The 20255-nt window shown below is 42.3% G+C and overlaps 3 protein-coding genes across 3 annotated transcripts in view; 2 read left to right on the top strand and 1 right to left on the bottom strand.

The window, feature by feature from the left end:
* The first annotated feature begins 152 nt into the window (after window positions 1-152).
* Window positions 153-9135, top strand: LOC117995582 (OCIA domain-containing protein 1-like). Its single transcript, XM_034983569.2, has 6 exons — window positions 153-321; window positions 1860-1986; window positions 3412-3586; window positions 3730-3872; window positions 4259-4370; window positions 5119-9135. The coding sequence occupies exons 1-6, from the start codon at window positions 253-255 to the stop codon at window positions 5207-5209; spliced, it is 717 nt and encodes a 238-aa protein (XP_034839460.1). The 5' UTR covers window positions 153-252; the 3' UTR covers window positions 5210-9135.
* On the bottom strand, window positions 6496-19495 carry Phyhd1 (Phytanoyl-CoA dioxygenase domain containing 1). Its single transcript, XM_034983568.2, has 6 exons — window positions 19369-19495; window positions 15649-15795; window positions 15032-15148; window positions 14196-14346; window positions 13358-13603; window positions 6496-12839 (listed from the first exon to the last, which is right to left on the bottom strand). Exons 1-6 carry the CDS (start codon window positions 19390-19392, stop codon window positions 12655-12657), a joined length of 870 nt encoding a protein of 289 aa, XP_034839459.1. The 5' UTR covers window positions 19393-19495; the 3' UTR covers window positions 6496-12654.
* LOC117995633 (otoferlin-like) overlaps window positions 15042-20255 on the top strand; it is a 97238-nt gene continuing 92024 nt past the window's right edge. Inside the window, exon 1 of the mRNA XM_069508959.1 lies at window positions 15042-15174. The gene's annotated coding sequence lies outside the window, so the exon portion shown is untranslated. The remainder of the gene's footprint in view (window positions 15175-20255) is intronic.

A 20255-nucleotide genomic window follows, 5' to 3' on the forward strand; every position in this document is an offset into this window, starting at 1 on the left:
GGCATGCTAAAATTCCCCGTTACTCTAACAATGTTAGCAGTGTCTACTATAATATTATGTCAATGTTAGCCGTTTCTACTGTCTGACGTACTCTATAGTCTGTTGCTAGATTTTATTTTCAATTTTAAGTTGTCAAAGTTGTCAACAACTAAATCTAGCCTATAAAATTAATATTGTTTTATTATTATTGAATAATTAAATAATATCGTGGTCATCTCATGAACCAAAGGTTAACATCATTATCTTATTAACATGAGTGATCCAAATACTTTCGGATTTGAGGATGGCGCAGCCGCGGGCGGCGCTGCACGATTGAACCCGGTAAGGGAGAGGTTATGTGATCATTTTTCTGTTAACTTTTCTTCGTAGAACTTCGATCATTATAGTACAAGATAATATTATTATCGTGTAGTCCTTATAACAAAAGTAGAAAAAGCAGAAACATAATATTTTCCTACAAGCTAGGTACCTACTTTAGACTATCTTAACTTGTTGAGTTGATTACTTAACAACTTTTAAAGTTACTGATGCGGGAAGTTTAGACTTTAGTTTAGACTCACTGACTAGACAGAACCAAGATTTTGGCATGAAGGTGCAAAAAAGCATAATTATTTCATGCTGCACTGATCGAAGTGCTATTTAGTACAATTTTCCTTGAAAACTTGAAAAATAAATGCAATTGACAACACGTCCAACAGTGTTGGCCATTTCCTCAAAAAGTTACAAACCTGACGAGTTTTGCCATCTCCTTATAGTGTTACAAAGCTATGCAAAATAAAATAAATGTTTCTAACCTTTACATATACTTACTTACATATTATGTTTAAGTTTTGAAGGAGTACCTAGTTTTTTTTCACAGTAAATATATTCCTTTTTTTCTAAATGAAAGTGAAAGGAAAGATTCCTTCTAGTTTATAATATTATTAACAAAGACAATCTTAATTCTTTAAGCGAGCAGTTAGTCTATACTAATATTATAAAGAGGTAATGTCGTTAAGGTTGATAGTAGGGACCTTTGGAACTACTGACCGGATTTTAAAAATTCTTTCACCAGTAGAAAGCTACATTAATCCTGAGTGACATAGGCTATATAATATACATGCGGACGAAGCCGCGGGGGTCAGCTAGTTGTAAATAAAACATCTGACTGACCCTACACGGTATCTTTAAATACCTAAATCCACGCGGGCGGAGCCACGGAGATCAGCTAGTTTCTCATAAAGAGCTCTAGCAATTTGGATGAAACGTTTTATTTTCCAAGTTTAAGTATGTAGATATCATGATTCAAAATTCCAGTGGATTGTTTGATATTATCTGTTCACCTAGTGAAAGGTCTTCCAATGCTGTGCTTTCCGGTGCGAGGTCACCATTCCAGTTTTTGATAACCTCCCTAGCACGGTGGTAAGCGCTATGGTCTTATTAGTGGGAGGCCCCGGGTTCGATTCCTGGCAAGGATTTGGAATTTGATAATTTCTAAATTTCTGGTCTGGCTTCGGCCGTGGCTAGTTACCACCCCACCGGCAAAGCCGTGCCGCCAAGTGATTTACCTTTCCCGTACGACGCCGTGTAGAAACCAAAGGCTCGTGGGTGTATTTAAAACTGCCATACCCCTTCCAGGTTAGCCCACTTCCATCTTAGACCGCATCGACACTTACCACGAGGTGAGATTGCAGTCAAGGGCTAACTTGCATCTGAATAAATTAAAAAAAGAATATGACGACTTATTGTACTAAGGAAGTAAATTATGGGTTTGAAATTTGTGAAGTCGCGAGCATAAGCTAGTAACTAAATAAATTGATATTATCTTGTACACTTATGATGGAAGTAGTAGAAAGTGCAAAAACAGTACGGTTCTGCAGGCGCAGTACAAATTCTCTCCGGATGAGTTGAGAGTGCTGAAAGAGTGCAACACGGAGAGCTTCTATCAGCGCTCTTTGCCGCTCGGGACTGGGTTTGGTCTTGCAGCTTTTTTTGGTGTTCAAGGAGGTAAGTAAACCGGCCATGATAAATTATTAAATAATTTACTGGTTGCGAGCAATTTGCTCTCTTGAAGAGTTCCGTCTGTCATCTCCTAATAAATGTATTAGATCTTTGGGATTAATCTAATGCTACTTTTCCAATAGAACAAGAAGTTATGGAGTAATATTGCAAAAACCGGTCAAGTGCGACTTGGACTCACACAAAGGGTTCTGTACCATCGTACAAGATATACCTAACAGCACTTTTATGTAGAACACTGCACTGGCGGTCTGCGCCACCTATGTGTGATTTAGTAAACACATTTCATTACATCATTATATTTTTTTTGTGATGTAACCACAAAATCACAATTTTCGGATTTTTCCTTTACTTGTGCTATAAGACTTACCTACCTGCCAAATTTTATGATTCTAGGTCAACGGGAAGTACCCTATAGGTTTTATTGACAGACACGACAAACAGACGGACGACAGACAGACAACAAAGTGATTCTATAAGGAATCCTTTTTTCTTTTAATGGTATGGAACCATAAAAACAAAATGTTAAGAAAGTTGACTGACTGACTGATTGACTGACTGACTGACTGCTCTATAAGCACGGCTCAAATTCCTGGATGGATTGGGTTGAAATTTGGCATGCAGAGAGCTATTATGATGTAGACATCTGCTAAGACAGGATCTTTGAAAATGCATCCCTTAAGGTGCTAAAATAGGGGTTTGTAATTGTGTAGTACACGTGGACGAAGTCGCGGGGATAAGCTAGTTAGTCACATGTTTGATTATTTGTTTGTTTGTTCTAAAATAAAAATGTGGACCGATTTTAACGATTCTTGCCCCAATTGATTTTGCCTAACCTTGCGAGTGTCACTAAAAATATCAAAGTAACAACTAAATGCTATTAAAAAAAACCGGACAAGTGCGAGTCAGGCTCGCGCAATGAGGGTTCCGTACTACAGTCGTATTTTTCGACATTTTGCACTATAATTCAAAAACTATGATGTATAAAAATAAATAAAAATCTGTTTTAGAATGTACAGTTGAAGACCTTTCATATGATACCCCACTTGATATAGTCACTCACTTCGAAAGTTGAAAATACTAATTATTAGTTCATGACCACAATTTAATTTTTTTTGTGTGATCTAACCCTAAATTCACGGTTTTCAGATTTTTCCCCAAATGTCAGCTATAAGATCTACCTACCTTGCAAATTTCATGATTCTAGGTCAACGGGAAGTACCCTGTAGGTTTCTTGACAGACAGACAGACAGACAGACAGATCCTATAAGGGTTCCGTTTTTCCTTTTGAGGTACGGAACTCAAAAAAAACAAAATCCCTAATGTCTGGATTTAATAACTACCAAAAATGATGCAGGGCAAACAACAGTAATCGTGTTTTAATTTTTTAAAGTTTAACGTCATCGTTTGCAGGTCACTTGAAACCGAATCCACGTTTTGGTGCATTCCCCAAAGTGACGTTGGCTGTGATCGTGGGCTACTTCCTCGGGAAGCTGTCGTACCAGCAGGCATGTGCGGAGAAGCTCATGGCACTGCCTGGCAGCTACATAGGACAACTCCTGAGGGAGAAGAAGGAAGGAAAGTCTGGGTATGTTCATCTATCCCTCTGCCTATTGCCTCAGCTGTCCGTCCGTCTGTCTGTCAGCAGACTGTATCTCACTATATGAACCGTTATAGGTAAAGAGTTGAATTTCTTAAAGTTTGACATGAACTGAATCTTGCTTGTTCCAGGTTCCCGCAAACGCGCTCGCCCACAATGTTCGGCGCGTCGCCGGAGGACGTGTACTCGGACGCGGGGCCCGGCAGCTCGCTCGACCTGGACACCGACCGGCCGCTGTTCGGCGACGACCACTACCGGCCCGGACAAGAGTCCGGTAAGTCACGTCATGCGGCACCGCACCTCACGCGCAGTGGACTTGGAACCAGAGACGAGGCGGGAGGGGTGGTGCGGTGCAACGCCATACTTTTTGACGGAGCGGCAACGCAGTGCCCGTGTGGCACCCAATACTCAAATCCAAAACAGCGCGTCGCCGCAACGCACTGGAAATGCATTGTGTGGCCTCAGTGTTACGGTCAGGGCGCCGGTGCGACTCCGGCTTCATGTACAGGAAGACTATAATTCGCTTTGTCACTTTCACGCTACCAGATTAAGTTTTCTGTCGCCTTCTCAACTCTGCCTGCGCGTTGTACTGTACTCTGTATTCTGTGTTCTGCTTAGTGATTGTACACTTAATAATATTATGTATTTGGTTGGTTGCAGGCGTAGGGCCGACGCAGGCGGAGGGCGGGGCGGCGCGGCCCGTGCTGTCGTACGAAGAGCTGCGGCGCCGCAACCGCGGCGAGTACACCGACGCTAGGCAGGACCCATACAAGTGAGTCTTTGCGTGTAGGTTAACAAGAGCTGGCACGTTCATATAGCACTCATATTGTTAGGATCTTAATTTAATTAGCTTCAAAATTGCATTATATTTTTATTTTTACATTGACAACTTTATTTTTAAATAGACTATCAGTTGTCATTCTGGAGTTTTTGACGCTGGTTGGCGTAAAACGGCGGGAACCAATCAGATTCTTAATTGTCACGTATTTTCAAATACTATTCTGTCATTGGTTGACGCCGGTTGGCGCAGAGCGGTGTTACCAATGAGGTTGGGTTCTCCCACCCGGACGGTTGAAAGCTTGACGAGAGGGTTCGTTGGTTTTAGCGGACACTCTCGAGAGAGATTCTATGTTGTTTATAAGTGCAAGAGAATAGTGTTGTTAGCAGTTATTATAGTAAAACTAAGAGAATGATTAAAGTAATATTTATGAGTAACATGGTAGCATCATTTCTGAGAGCCTTCATCGCAATCCTACGTAGGGTGAAGCTTATAATAGGCATAACGCTTAACTGAGCGGGTTCCTGCGGGGAGATGAGCGGTGTGGGAGGGGAGGGAGAGCTCAGTGATCTCAACTTTGTAAATCGGCCTGAGGCATGCAGATAGCTATTATGATGCAGACATCTGCTAAGAAAGGATTTTTGAAAATTCTAATTGGGGGTTGGAAAATCGTTTAGCGATGTGGATGAAGACGCGGGCATAACCTACTATGATAATAAATGTTAATTTAATTACATTCCAGGATTGAACCCAGCAACATCCCGCCGATCGCTCGAGCCAAACCCGACCCGAAGTCCTCGTCCACGAACAAGTACGGAGATACGATGGAATAGACGGACAGACGTAATGAAGCGACCGGAGGTACTTACTTACCTTAGCTTACATATCTTAGCATACCGACACATTCGCACGCAGTATCGATGCGATTAAAGCTTTTATAGTTAAATTCGATATTCCTTTATTGTTTTGCTTATTTTTTGTTTATTCTATATATAATATAATAAGCTATAATTAAGTATATTTTATGTATTCATTTATGATTTTTATGTTTTGTTAGTTTGTTCGTACGACGCAGGAGAACTGGCTTTAGAACGGCTATACTTGGACAAGTGAATCAGTGATGAACATTTTATTTGGCTATTTTTAAATACCTAAGTTACTGCTCTGCGAATTATTAATGCGAAATATATAATCTATAGTTATTTCGTATCCTAGCATAATAAAATATCATAATAAATTATGTGACATTATTGAAAAGGTTAATACCTATTTATTTCTTTATTTGCAGCTGGGGAAATTAAAAAAACAAGGATAACATCACATTCATAGGCAAATTAAGAATCTTTTTTTCATGATTATTATAAGCTGTGATAAGTCCCGTAAATTGCGCTGGAACCATGTCTCATTAACATCGAAATGACGTCATTTTGACGTCAGCCGAAATAAAAATATACCATCAGCTCGAAACTTCAGTCCAGTGCTGACGTAACTGAAATGGCGGCCACGCGCATTAGTAATTTGCGGGACTTATACTAATTTCATACAATAAACAAATCGATGGCCAGTGTGCTTAGTATAAGATTCAAGTTTTTACATCTTATTAACGTTGATAGAATTTGAGAGTACATAAAAACATCGAAGTAAAATGGACCTAAATGTCCTAAATTTAAAGTTAAAAATTCAGTAGCACTGATTGTAATTTCGCAACGTTTCTGCTTGAAGCGCTAGCTGTAGATGTATGGACAAACTTAAGCATGAGAAAAATCATAGAGAAGTATGCTCAAAGAGCAAAATAATCATAGAACTGCTCGCTTCAATAGTAGGACGAGAAAAACGGAAGTTACAGTATCCAGCAGGAAACATCGAACTGCAGAAAGAGATTCCGGCTTCGTAGAGTGTCGTCTCTGTCACTCATACCTATGAGACGTGTCGGCGATATTAACGAGAGTGACAACGCTCTACGAAACCGTTATCGCTTTCTAAAGTTCGATGTGCAATATTTCCTGCCTGGTATTGTACAAACAGCACAGACAACACTGATGCAAATAAATCAGAAAAGATGAAAAACAGGATAATTCAGGTCCATTTTACTTTTGCGCTGATGTGTTTCGACTCATGAATTTTATTATTATATTATTTATAATAATTTTACAGTACTACCACTTTTATAGGTTACGCCGATGTACTTGCGCAGAAATCTTATTTTTGAATGGTGCGAAAATATCTCCGTCAATCGTTGCCTAGGCGCCATGTTTTGTACGCGCGGATTATGAGCGAGATAGCACGATCTTTGTTGTTCTTGTGTTTAAAATCTTAACTTCAAGCAAAATAAGGTCCGTATTTTATTGATGTACAATTATTGTACATTCGGTTTAGTCGGTGTTAGGTAGCACTTTTCTGGGCAAACGAATATTGTCAATGCGGTTTATAAAAGTCGTAGTACTGTATCATACTTGATGAAAGTTGATTATTTGTTATAAAGTTGATTATTTCATTAATAGCCTGCTCCGACGAGGGACAATTTTTGGGATACTTTTTGTTCGTCAAAATAGATCGCTTACAACTGCATCGAATAACGCACACGAGGTACCCTGTACGAAAAGTACCCCGGACGAATAGTACCCCGTACGAAAAGTGCCCGCACGAATAGTACCCCGTACGAATAGTACCCCGTACGAATAGTACCCCGTACGAAAAGTGCCCGCACGAATAGTACCCCGTACGAAAAGTACCCCGTACGAATAGTACCCCGTACGAAAAGTGCCCGCACGAATAGTACCCCGTACGAAAAGTGCCCGCACGAATAGTACCCCGTACGAAAAGTACCCTGTACGAATAGTACCCCGTACGAAAAGTACCCTGTACGAATAGTACCCCGTACGAAAAGTGCCCGCACGAATAGTACCCCGTACGAATAGTGCCCTGTACGAAAAGTGCCCAGTACGAAAAGTACCCGTTCGAATAGTATCCCGTACGAAAAGTACCTCGAACGAAAAGTCCCGCGAACAGCCGAGGACGGAACGGGCCGCACAAAAGTATGGGGGAGTCCTCAAAAAAATAGAACGTTCTTTAGTTTTACTATCTAACTAACGAACTAACTGCGGTCCAACGTTGACGCATACTGGATTTTATTCCGCGTTGAGTCCGCTATCTGAAATAATTCGATGGACCCAGGATTCTCTTTGGAAACGTGTTCTCTTTTTCTTAAACATCAAGTAAATTACAACACAACGTAATCTCAGAATATTTGCTTCCATAGAGTGCGCTTCTCTAAACTTCCGGCGAACAAAATGTTATGATGTGTCCGTCCGTTGAGTCCGTGACAAGTTCTCGGTAGACATTTTATCTACGCTTCGAGGATTTTTGTCGGCAAAAGTCCCTCGTCTGTGCAGGTCCTTCAGTTAATTATTTATTTTCATTTGTTTTAAAAAAAGGACATAAACCTACCCTGTATAATACACTAAACCGTGCATCCTGCGGTATCAGACAACGCCACTGCGTTTTGCAGAATTTCGGGCCTGAGTCCGACTTTGGTGTGTAGTCTCTTCAGAATAAAATTTCTGTATTCACAAAAAACGTTTGTTACATAATATATTTATATTATATTGCATGATATATTGGCGGGTCCTACGTACACTGGTGCAAATCCAAAAACAATTTTACAGATCGGTGTAAAGATTCTAAAGCCTTTTATATACGTCAAAGCGCAAAGTATAAATGAACTAATATTTTTGATGATAAAAAGTGAATTTCGCATTCAGAATACATAGACCTGTCGATATATTTTTGTTACCTCCGGTCGCTTTTGTGCTGCAATATACGGAGAAACCTAAAAGTAAGATTTAACTTAATTTTTGACTGATCAAATGGTACCGAAGGTTTTCGGGGACAAAACTAGGAAAAAACGCGCGAAAGTTTTCTCTAGCAGATTTAAGCCGGCAGGAAATATTGTACATCGACCTTTAGAAAGAGGTTTCGGCTTTGTAGAGAGCGTTGTCTCTGTCACTCATACCTATGCGACGTTTTGTCGGTGTCAACGACAGAGGCAACGCTCTGAGAAACCGCTATCTCTTTCTGAAGGTCGATGTACAATATTTCCTGGTCGGGTACTGTAATATGGTGCTCGCTGTTCACATGGTAGCGGAATACCATTAGATTTGTCCCAAGCTTTAGGGTGACCAATCAACATTGAGCTATGCTGTGCTGTGCTCACCTAAGCTAATTTCCTTGTGCTATGTTTTGTCTACAAACAACTGCTGCGCGGTGTGCTGTGCGATTGCGACAGCGCGATATGCATGTGCACAAGTGCAAGCGAGATAGAACGGAAGACAGTGCTAGGCAATGCGAGCCAGTACGTATCGCGTGATATTTGCTATATTTTAAACACACCACAGCCATAAATAGCTCAGCGCAGCAGGGTTTGTTTGTACAGTGCGACAAGGATCTCTTGGCACTTGAATGACATTGACAGGTTGGCGTTGTTGGACAACAAAGGCTTCGAATATTCAAACAAGAACATAGGAAACACTTGGCAGCAACGTGAGTTCCGATTTTCGCCACGCGCCAATTAGGTAGCCTTGTCTCACTGTATCTTCACTATAATCGAAGAGGAGCGATAAAACAGCACAGCACAGCATAGCTCAGTGTTGATTGGTCACATTACCTACTACTCGTGTGCTGTGCGCAATAAATAAATCGTTGTTTTTTAGGATAGAATCAATATTGTAAAAAAAGAATAAAGTAGTTAAGTGATTGATTATATAGATATTTTATTTTCGTCCATTTGTGTTAGTTTATTTCAGTGTGTGAGTTGCAACAGAGCATCATATGAAATCAAAATGTATTTATTTCTTGTAGGACAGTTACTAGTGTGCCCTAAGGTTCGCTGACACGGGCAATTGGAATTCCGCAATTACAAGCAATGCACAATACAACATTGCTGAAAATTTCAAGTATTGCTGGATATAACGGATTACCACATGCTGCATGTGTCGTGACGTCATAATTGACTAAATTATCTGGAACTAGCTGACGCCCGCGACTTCGTCCGCGTGGATTTAGGTTTTATACAATCCCGTGGGAACTCTGGTTTTCCGGGATAAAAAGTAAAGATAAAAAGTACTTCACTCTCCAGGTCTTTGACTATACCCATGCAAAAAATGACGTCAATCCGTTGCTCCGTTGCTACGTGATTGAAGGACAATCCAACAAACAAACACACTTTCGCATTTATAATAAGGGTACGAATTGCGGAATTCAATTGGCCGTGTAAGCTTAATATTGCGTCTGTAACTCTGTCATTACAGAGTAGAGACGTAGCATTAATTATAGAGTAACTTTTGAGAAACAACATCGTCTCACAAAAAGTGCGGCCTTGATTGCCCCTGGGCCACAGGTGGTCATCAAGCTTTCGACCAAGTAGGCCCCAGACCGCGGATGGGAGCGCCTTTCCCCTAGACGCCTAGATGTCGCCTCCTCGCCCCAGCAGTCCACCGTCTCCACCACCAGTAGGACAAAAAGGTAAAGTTTATTTCTTTATTCACATACAAGTTTACCCTTGACCGCAATCTTACTTGGTGGTAAGTGATGATGCAGGCTAACCTGGAGGGGTATGGCAGTATTATTAAATCCATACTGCTTAAGTTTCTACACGGTTTTCTACTAGGTTTCTACTAGGTATTATAGGTACTTACTTAAAATAATATTATTTATATGAAAAATGTTCTTACAAGAATATTTGTCTCTTAGCGGAACATACTAAAAATATTTAGTGGACACTAAATATACCTAGAAATCTACTTAAGCATAAAAACTAACTCAAAATAATATTTCGAGTTCTGTGCTTTTCAAACGTGAAGACTAGGTAAGGTAAGGCATTTTGTAATGCAGGTAAGTATCAAAACATTGATCTACAATATTATTTTAGCAATAATCGGATACCTCAGTTCCAAAGATTTAGTTTAAAATCACTTAGAAAGTACTCGACTTCGCCTCACCCCAATATTACTCGGCCCTAAATTGCTTTAATTATAGTCTTCAAACTAATGTACTATTAACATTTTTATCTCTCTGTTTGTTCCGGCCAGTTGGACCGATTTTGATGGGGGTTTCACTGGCAGATACGGAGTTACTTAAGTTATTTTATGCAGTATTTAAGTGCGAGCGAAGACGGATGGATCAGCTAAAACTATTAATCATAAGTTTAGCAACGAAAGTCTTCACATTTGACGAGCATAGACTTTACCTATAGCACTCCAGTAGGTCGATTCCGGAAAACCTGCATTAATCATTATTACAATCGCAATTGTTGTGATTGGCTGAATTCATGGCATTCTTGTTATAACAATGCATTGTAGCCAATAGCGAGCGAGCGTCAACCAATCAGAGATGATTGCGATCGTGACATTGTAGTTGTCATTTTACCGAAATCGAGCTGCAGGGTTCTATACAATATCACAACAATATTGGAGCAGAGTCGGTAGCATTAAGAATATTCGCATGTTTTCCAAAAAAATTAACTGCCTTGTAACTTTAGATGCCAGTCTTATGATGCCTTTCCACTGCAGCGGAGAGGTCTTCAACAGACCAATCAGCTTATTGTTAAATGACAAAGATTGTATCAGAATAATATCAGTAATCATCATTATCATAACCCATGGCTGGCTCACTATTGAGTATGGGTCTTCTCTTAGAATGAGAGGGGTTTGGCCGTAGTCTACCACGCTGGCCAAGTGCGGATTGGCAGATCTCACACACCTTTGGTAACATTATGGAGAACTCTCAGGCATGCATTCCTCACGATGTTTTTACTTCACCGTTAAATTGAGTGATATTTTAACTCTGGAAAGTTAGAGATTGAACCCCCGACCCGCCGAATAGGAGGCGGACGTCATAACCACTAGCATATAACGGCTTTGATCAATATTAAAAAGAAAAGATGCAGATACTCCCAATTTCGTTCACATAATCGTCACCATACTTGAACAATATAATATGAAAATCAGTAATGATACAGCTCCATTAACGCATTCGGCAAATGATTCGAGTTCGAGCAATTACGATAGTTCGGCATTCGGCAAATCAACTATTAAGGATACGGCGAATGTTTTGTATTTGGCATTAAATAAGTTTGACAAATCAGCCGGCTGGCAGACATTCTGTGACAGCGAATAGTGGTGTATTAGTTATATTATCCCGGAAAGACTCTCTCTCCAGGGAAGAGCTCTCCAGGGATTAAAAAAACTTATATTTGCGCCTACCATTTTGGTCGGAGCAAATGTGCGAAACGATACGATTGCCGCCGGCCACTCAATAAGCGATAACATCATGAATCAGGCGCTCAGCTCGCGTCAGTCTTTGTAGGTTCGATAATTTCGCCAACTTATATTTTTCATAAGCGGGCGATGGAGAGAGCTATGCTTGGAGTTTCTTTACGTGGTCAAATCAGAAATGAGGAGATCCGTAGGAGAACTAGAGTAACCGATATAGCTCAACGGGTTGCGAAGCTGAAGTGGCAATGGGCAGGCCACATTGTTCGTACAACCGATAGACGTTGGGGTCCCAAGGTGCTAGAATGGCGACCTCGCACCGGAAGACGCAGTGTTGGAAGACCCCCCACTAGGTGGACGGACGACATCAGACGAGTCGCAGGGAGCCGCTGGATCCAGGCGGCGCAAGACCGTGGCGTGTGGATTGTGGAAGTCCCTACAAGAGACCTATGTCCAGCAGTGGACGTCTATTGGTTGATGATGATGATGATGAGGATGATATTTTTGATCAACTTTTTGTAGGGCGGATGTGTTTCAAGATTGCAATCTGTATGTTTCATTTTTTGCCGATAAAAAATCGGTCACCGATTTTCGGGAGTGGGCGGAGCGTCTCATTTGCCGAATCCCGATAGCGGAGCCATACCATAAGAGTAGGATGGTGCCCGTTCGGTTGCACGACTGAGGCAGAGTCTGAGTGAGAGAGCACTATACCTAGTCCGTACAAAATAAGAACTCGCTCGCCATTATAACTCTGTGTGCCAACTGTCATGTTAAAAGTACGGTTCATCTTCTTCTTTTCATGTTTGGTGGCTTTTTGTAGTGCCAGAGTAGCACAATCAATGCACTTCGCAGTGTTAAATAGCTTGGAGGAGATTAAAATAAGGACTAAAATCGTACTTTTGACATGACAGTTGACACAAAGTTAAAATGGCGAGTGAGAACTTAAAACGTATATACTGTTGCGACACGAGCCAGCGTATGCAGCGGGCAGGCCAGTGAACCAGCAGTCACTACATCTGCGGCGTAGTGTAGAGGTTCAGGAAGGGCGCGTTGCTGCCCTCCTGCAGCCAGTTGTCGGGGGAGTAGGTGTTGTCGTGCTTCTCGATGACGTGGAAGGTGTACGCGTGGCGGCTGGCGGCGGACTTGTTGTGCGCGCTCTTGTGGACCACGTTGCCGTGGAGCAGGATGCAGGTTCCTACATGAACGAGATCATTAGGTACATTTTAAAGGTCCAAATGCACTAACGCCGCGCTGCGCGACGTTACGTTCGCAATCACCTCTGATTGGTTGACGCTCGGATACTATTGGCTAGAATGAAATGTTGCAAGAAGAATAGCCTAAATTCAGCCTAGCACAACGATTGCGATTATAATAATGATTGATGCAGGTTTTTCGTAATCGACCTTACAGCTTAGTCTTCCATGCTGGCCCAGTGCGGATTGGCAGACTTCACACTTTGGGAACATTATAGAACTCTCAGAGAGCGCAATTGCCCAGAAGATGTCTATTCACTCTTGACTTAAAGCTACCTAATTTAAAAGTGAAGGGGAAGGAGGGGAAAACTAATGCCGGAAGGGCGTTCCATATCCTAAAGGTTCGAATTAGAAACGAGGAGGCAAAACGCTTCGTACGTGTCCGTGGAATTTCGACTACGTACGGGTGCAGACGTTAACAATGCCGTCGGAAAAGAGAGAGATTGAGTGGCATAAATACCTTTGGTAACAGGCACAGGAGTGAAGGCAGACTGGGGATAGACAGGCGCTCCTCTGTCGAAGATCAGAGCCTCCTTGGACTCCTTGTCTGGGTTGCGGAGGAGTCTCCTGTGCACGCCTGACTTGTGCGAGCCTCGCGCAATCCAAAGACATCCGTTCTGGACGGTAGCGTCTTGTAACGCTATCCAGAACCCTACTGGTGGGAGTGGTTCCGTGTATAAGTATGTGGCATCCTGGTGGGCTGTCACTGTAAAGTAGACTTTATTTTAGCATTTAAAGCCTTCAGAAAAATATAGCTGATACCAGCTGGACTCACGTGATTAGTCGGAGTACCTAGGCCCGCCTAGTTTCGAATCCATCCGCGGTCCTTTTTCAGAGAGACTGTTCGCAACGCGGCGCGAATGTTACAGTGCTATGACAAAGCCACTGAAATCCTACCCATTTGTAAATGCGTGTTTGTTTGTTGGTTTTTCCTTCAATTAAATCTGAAGATTGACGTGATTTATCGCATGGTTATGGATGGTATTTAGTTAAAGACCTGGAGAGTGACATAATACATATATGCTACCCCGGAAAATCAGAGTTCCCACGGAACTTTTGAAAACGAACGAATCCGCACCGTGGGCATCAGCTAGTATGGAATATATAAAAAGATTGACTGACTGATCTATCAACGCACAGCTCAAACTACTGGATGGATCAGGCTGAAATTCGTCATGCAGATGACGTAGGCAATTAGGCATCTGCTAAGAAAGGATATTTGAAAATTCAACCCCTAAGGCGGTGAAATAGGGGTTTGACATTTGTGTAGTCCACACGGACGAAGTCGCATAACTCACCTTCTCCGCCGAGGCCTGGGTTCTTGTAAATATACATGCTCTGCACCACGGCCGGCTCCACGAGGCTCAGCTCCTGGCACACGGCTTTCACTCTGTCACTGAAGGTGTAGCATCTGAAGATCGGGTGCAGCAGGTGTAAGGCATGGCCTACCTACAAGTTGCCATAATAATCAATAACCATCATCATCATTCTCTACCGATATAGACGTCCAACTGGACATAGGTGTCTTGTAGATACTTCCACACGCCACGCGCTTGCGCCGCCGCTATCCAGCGGCTCCCGCAGACGCGTTTGATGTCGTCTGTCAACATAGTGGGCGTCTTCCAACGCTGCGCTTTCCAGTGCGAGGTTGCCATTCTAGTATCTCTGGAGCCAACGACTGTCGGTTTTTCGAACTATGTGCCCCTGCCCATTGCCGCTTCAGCTTTGCAACCTGTTGAGCTGTGTCGGTTATTCTGGTTCCCCTACGGATCTCCTCATTTCTGATTTGATCATGTAGAGATCTCTCTACCTTCTTCCATCTACCCCATCTCCCTCCACCTCCTCCCACATCTACACCATCTCCCGCAACCTCCCTCCGCGGTAATTTAATTCAGCCGCTAATCATATTGTTAACAGGTTCCTACGTTTTATCACTTCATTTTGTACAGAGATAGCTTGCATCCTGTAGATGGACTGAGGTTGTTTTTTATACCAGAAAATCGTCGGCTTTCTACACCTTGGCGGTTTGTATCTGAGACGTTGAGCAAAAACGATTCATCAACAACAAAGTAAGGATGCCAACGCCCCCGGTCCGCTGTTCTTTGGTACAATTTTAATTATATGTTGACCTTACTTTGTTTAAGGAAATACTGGGGTCCACCTGCAGCGTGCAGTCGGGTCCCAGGGCCCCGGCCTCAAAGAAGAAGCTGATCTTGTCGTTGCTCTCCAGGAAATATGAATCCTTGAGTTGCTGGAATTCAAAATGAAGTGTATAAGGTAAACTCAATTTTTTTTTTTTTTTATTGGTTTTCACAATAATTATTTAATAACTATGATTTTTAGCATGTAAAGCCATTAGTCCTCCTACGCCTGATCCCTCTCCGATCGTATCGGATTGCCGTCCCTTTGACGTTGAAGCCGGCCCACTAGTGAGAACGGAAACCCTCCCAGAATGAGAAGGGTTTGGCCTAATCCACCACACTGACCAACCGCCAATCGGCAGATTTCGCACACCTGACGATGTTTTCACGATGTTTTCCTTCACCGTTAGCGCTAGTGATTTTAAGTTTCTGCAAAATAAAGAATCTTGAATCTTGAATCTTGAAATTGTATAAAACGCACATAACTCTGAAAAGTTAGAGGTCATGCCCGGGCTGTATCCTCGATCCCCGAAACGAAGGTCATATTTCTGAACCCTAAGACCTTGACCCTGTAGTGGGGTCCACCGGTTGAGATGACGATTGTGCTTACCTGCCTTTCTCCGTCGATGGTGGAAAAGATGGACTTCTCCGTGGAGTCAGGGGCTTGCTTCGTCAGCTCCAAGCCCGCTGCGACCAGCTCGTCGCACTCCGCCGGCCGGAGGAAGTCATCCAGCACCACGTAGCCATCTTGTTCTAACTGGAACAAGAGTAATCCACAGGTTAGGTAAGTACCGGAGTAACCGACATAGCTCAGCGGATGGCGATGCTGAACTGAATCGCACAAATTCAGCTAATCACAACAATTGAGACTAATAATGATTGATGCAGATTTTACGAAATTGACTCGCAGGTGATCAACACTGCATGACAGCCACCGAGCTCATTTGACTTTATTTTTAATCCATTGAAGGTTGCCTACGAAAAGTTATTTGAATATAACTCAGTTGAGCAGCAATGTAGAACTAACCAAGACACTTGACAAATCACCCTACAGGTTGTTATGGGACTACCTGATAGATACAATATATACAGCATGTTTGGCTTAAAACGAGCAGATTGCGCCAGAACAGCTATAAGTACGTTCCAATACGTCAGTAACCTAATGTCGGCCTTGCAGCTATTTCCTAGACAGGTCCGTGTCGTATGCCAAATTACATTGTGGACAAAATCTACATATTTCTGGATACAATCATCAACTCTAGCGTGGCAGGCGGAGGCGACGTTAGTGCGATGAACAGCACCCACGTTCCATATTTCGACCTGAAGAGGTACGGAGTAAGGAGTTGTGGAGAAATCGGAGGAAGGCGATCGCCTGGTCGCGGGACTGTAGGTACAGGCTTATTTAGAGGCAATAGCATTGTTGTTTGAAATTTCACTTTTACACAATTGAAAATTTCACTTCTCATGTTCTCATAGAACAACATTTGAATATGATTCTAAAAATATGTATTATGTTTTGGCCCAAAATAGACACCACGTGGGGGCAGCGATGCTAGAACATAGCGTTAGGTAAACAATTTCTGATGCTGCGGTGTTTTCATATTCATATTGTTTATTTTGCATTTCACATGACGTAAGTCCAGGTATAGGTCGGGGGTTCGATCCCGATCAATGCATGGCACTCACCTCTAACTTTTCTAAGTTATGTGCGTTTTAAGTAATTAAATATTACTTGCTTTAACGGTGAAGAAAAACATCGTGAGAAAACCTGCATGCCTGAGAGTTATCTATAATGTTCTTAAAGGTGTGTGAAGTCTACTAATCCGCACATGGCCAGCGTGGTAGACTATGGTCAAAACCCTTCTCTCTAAGAGGAGACCCGTGCTCTGTAGTGAGCCGGCGATGGGTTAATCATGATGATACGCTATGCTGTGATGAGTGATCACAATCATTCACTACTAACTGATGCCCGCGACTTAAATCCCGTGGGAACTCTTTCATTTTCCGGGATAAAAAGTAGCCTATGTCACTCTCCAGGTCTTTAACTATCTCCATGCAAGAAATCATGTTTATCCGTTGCCCCGTTGTGGCGTGATTGAAGGACAAACCAACAAACAAACACACTTTCGCATTTATAATAAGGATATTGATGCCAAGATACAGCGTTGATGTTCCGTGAAGCCGATAAGTAACGGCTGAATGGGCGTGACAGTAAGAGAAAACGCGGAAAACAGTGTGATACTTATTACTTAGCCATAGGCAGATGATAGGCATTTGGGCAGCGATGCAGCATATGCTAGCGATGCTAATAGCAGAGTGAACCGTCTGTCGTTTGTCGTCGTCGTCGTTTGATGTGCCACTGGCAACCGACAAGTGGGAACGGGGGGGCTACGCAAACTTTGAAAACTACAGAAGCCGTTGGTGTCAATTAATAGTTAGCATCTTACCATTTGCATTGTTTATATCGACACTGTACTGTGAACTCAAGTTTATCATGACATGTTCAAAGGCCACTTTACGTCAGTTGTTATTAAATATTAATTAACCTGTTTTAACCAATCAATAGAGATAAGTTTATACCTACCTAGTAGTTAGTACCCCTGCAGTCATTAGATATTCTGTGCTACCGTTTACATTAACTAATTACTACAATACAATAGTAAGCGACGGGTTGAGATAGCAGTCGGGGAGGGACCGCTCCGCACACCCGCACAGTCCCTGTGCAAACCCGGTACGGGCGAACGCGGGTGACGTGCGGGTGGGTGCGGATGTGGGGCGTCCCCCCGCCTCATACCCCGATAGCCTGTCGTGGACTACTAGTTACTTACAAATTGCATGAAAAAACATTTACTTTGACCAACTTCTGCTATCACTATTTTTTCTCTCGATACAACGAAATATGATGTTTACATGAAACTGAGCTGATTGGGATTAAAAAAAGTTTATTCAATTTCATTGATTTTTATTGGCGTTTTAAGGGTGTTCCAAATCTTAGCGGTTCGAATTAGAAATGTGGAGGCAAATCGCTTCGTACGTATCCGTGGAATTTCGACTACGTAGGGGTGCAGACCTTGGCGATGCCTTGCGATACGATAGTAGAGAATCAGGTCAAAAAGTTCTTCGGCACACTCTTCCAAAATATATCCTATAAAATACCGATAGACAGGCACTTTGCGCCGATGTTAGACCATAGAGCCATAAAAGCACTGCTTACTTGTCATCATCATCATGATCAACCTATCGCCTAAAAAAGCAAAAGTTCCCACGGGATTTTCAAACACCGATACCCACGCGGGCAAAGCCGTGGACATCAGCTAGTATAATTATAAGACCACAGCGTTCACCCCTGCATCAGCGGGAGGTCGTGTTGAACCTAAAATAACCGTAAAATAAAATCACGGTTTTGGGTAGAGCACTGTGCTCTGGCCCGCGGGAGGTAAACAGATGGTCAAAATATGTATTCCGTAAGAGTTCTTGCCATTGCCAATGTCTTCGAACAGTGCGTGTTGCCACCTTGCCAGTGATGACATACCTATTATAGACCAGAGACATAATAATGGTCGCTAACTACCTATTTGCTGAGGAATAGCGACCATTATTATGTCTAAGAAAGCCTAGTCACTCAGCGGGCGAATGGAGAGAGTTGTGCTTGGATCTCTCTACGATGATGTTCATGTAGAGAGGAGTGACCCGTACTCAGTAGTGGGCCGACGATGAGTAGATCATGATGAAGTAGAACCTATACCTATTTCTCCCCGAGGGGTCAATTTCCTCAAAATAACCCTTCTTAAGTCCCTAAGCGGATAAAGAAGCCTAGTAGGTACGTACAATCGAAATTCCCATTTCTAATCCCAGCGATTTGGGCTACGTGGTACCTAATAGCTGTTGTGCAAATGTGTTTGTTTGTTTGTTGTCCTTCAATCACGCCACAACGAAGCAACGGATCGACGAGATTTTTTTGCTAGCGACATGGGCAAGAAGGGAAGGGAAGAATTGAAAGAGTTCCCACGCGGACAAGTTCGCGGGCATCAGCTAGTAAACACCTATGAAATCCAGTTTTCAAATGAATACAATAAAAAATTAAACTCCACAGTCACTAAAAAAATATTTACTAAGCAGTTTTGCTGGTTCTTTGTTGAACATTGAACATGTGCATAAATATTGACATAATATTATGTCAACATTTAATTTAAAATAATGTTGTTAGGTATATACAAAGTACATCAATAGGAATAAAATCGCCAACAATAAAGCATTCGCACAAAGCCATAGATCTATGCCTAAGTAATAGTACATACATTATTAAACAGATTAGGTTATAGTTATGTACCTGGTTCCGTATAGTATTGCGCATGATCAATAGCTGAATGTGTCAACGGTCACTGTCAAATATTATATAGACCGATTTTCAACCGATCGTGGCAGAAATCAACGCACAACTAAAAGCTGATTGCTATATCGAATGTATCTGAACTGTCGACAAATTTTTTCTAGACTGAATTATCGATGTTTAGTCATACAACGCTTGCCAAATACCAACGAGGTGAGTAAATTGATGTTTAACGCCAGAAGTGAACATGACGCGGATGGATAATATAGTATATTCGTGTAGAAAGTCCGATGCGTCTGCGCACGATGCCCGATGACGCAGCGCGAGCGGGGGCGGGTTTTGACACCACATGTATGGAATCAATCGATATAAAACGCAAAATATACTCTAACTTTATTGCAATTACGTTGGAATTTCTTTGAGAGATTGATAAGCAAATATGGATCTGAGTAATCATTGAGTTGAGTCGTTCGTGCTGTGTATTGCCGCTATACGGACATGTTGCTGAGAAATACATAATACAGGGTTGCCAACTTGTTCTAAACTAGTTAACGCACGTAACGTTAGCGCGGCATGCGTTGCAATGCTTCTCGATATTAGTGAAAAACCGTGATAGCCTCGTGGTTCAGACGCCCGCCTCCTATTCGAGGGGTCGGGGGTTAGATCCCGGGCTCGCACATCTAACTTTTCGGAGATGAGTGTTTTGACGGCGAAGAGGAAAACATCATGAGGAAAGTTGAAAGTGTGCCGGAGAGTTCTCCATAATACTGTCGAAGGTGTGTGAAGTTTGCCAATCTGTACTTGGCCAGGACTATGGCCAAACCCTTCTCCTCCTGAGAGGAGACCCGTGCCTAGCTGCGAGCAGGCAATGGATTAATCACGACGAT

The sequence above is a fragment of the Maniola hyperantus genome, chromosome Z (assembly GCF_902806685.2).
Source record: "Maniola hyperantus chromosome Z, iAphHyp1.2, whole genome shotgun sequence".
NCBI lineage: Eukaryota > Metazoa > Arthropoda > Insecta > Lepidoptera > Nymphalidae > Maniola > Maniola hyperantus.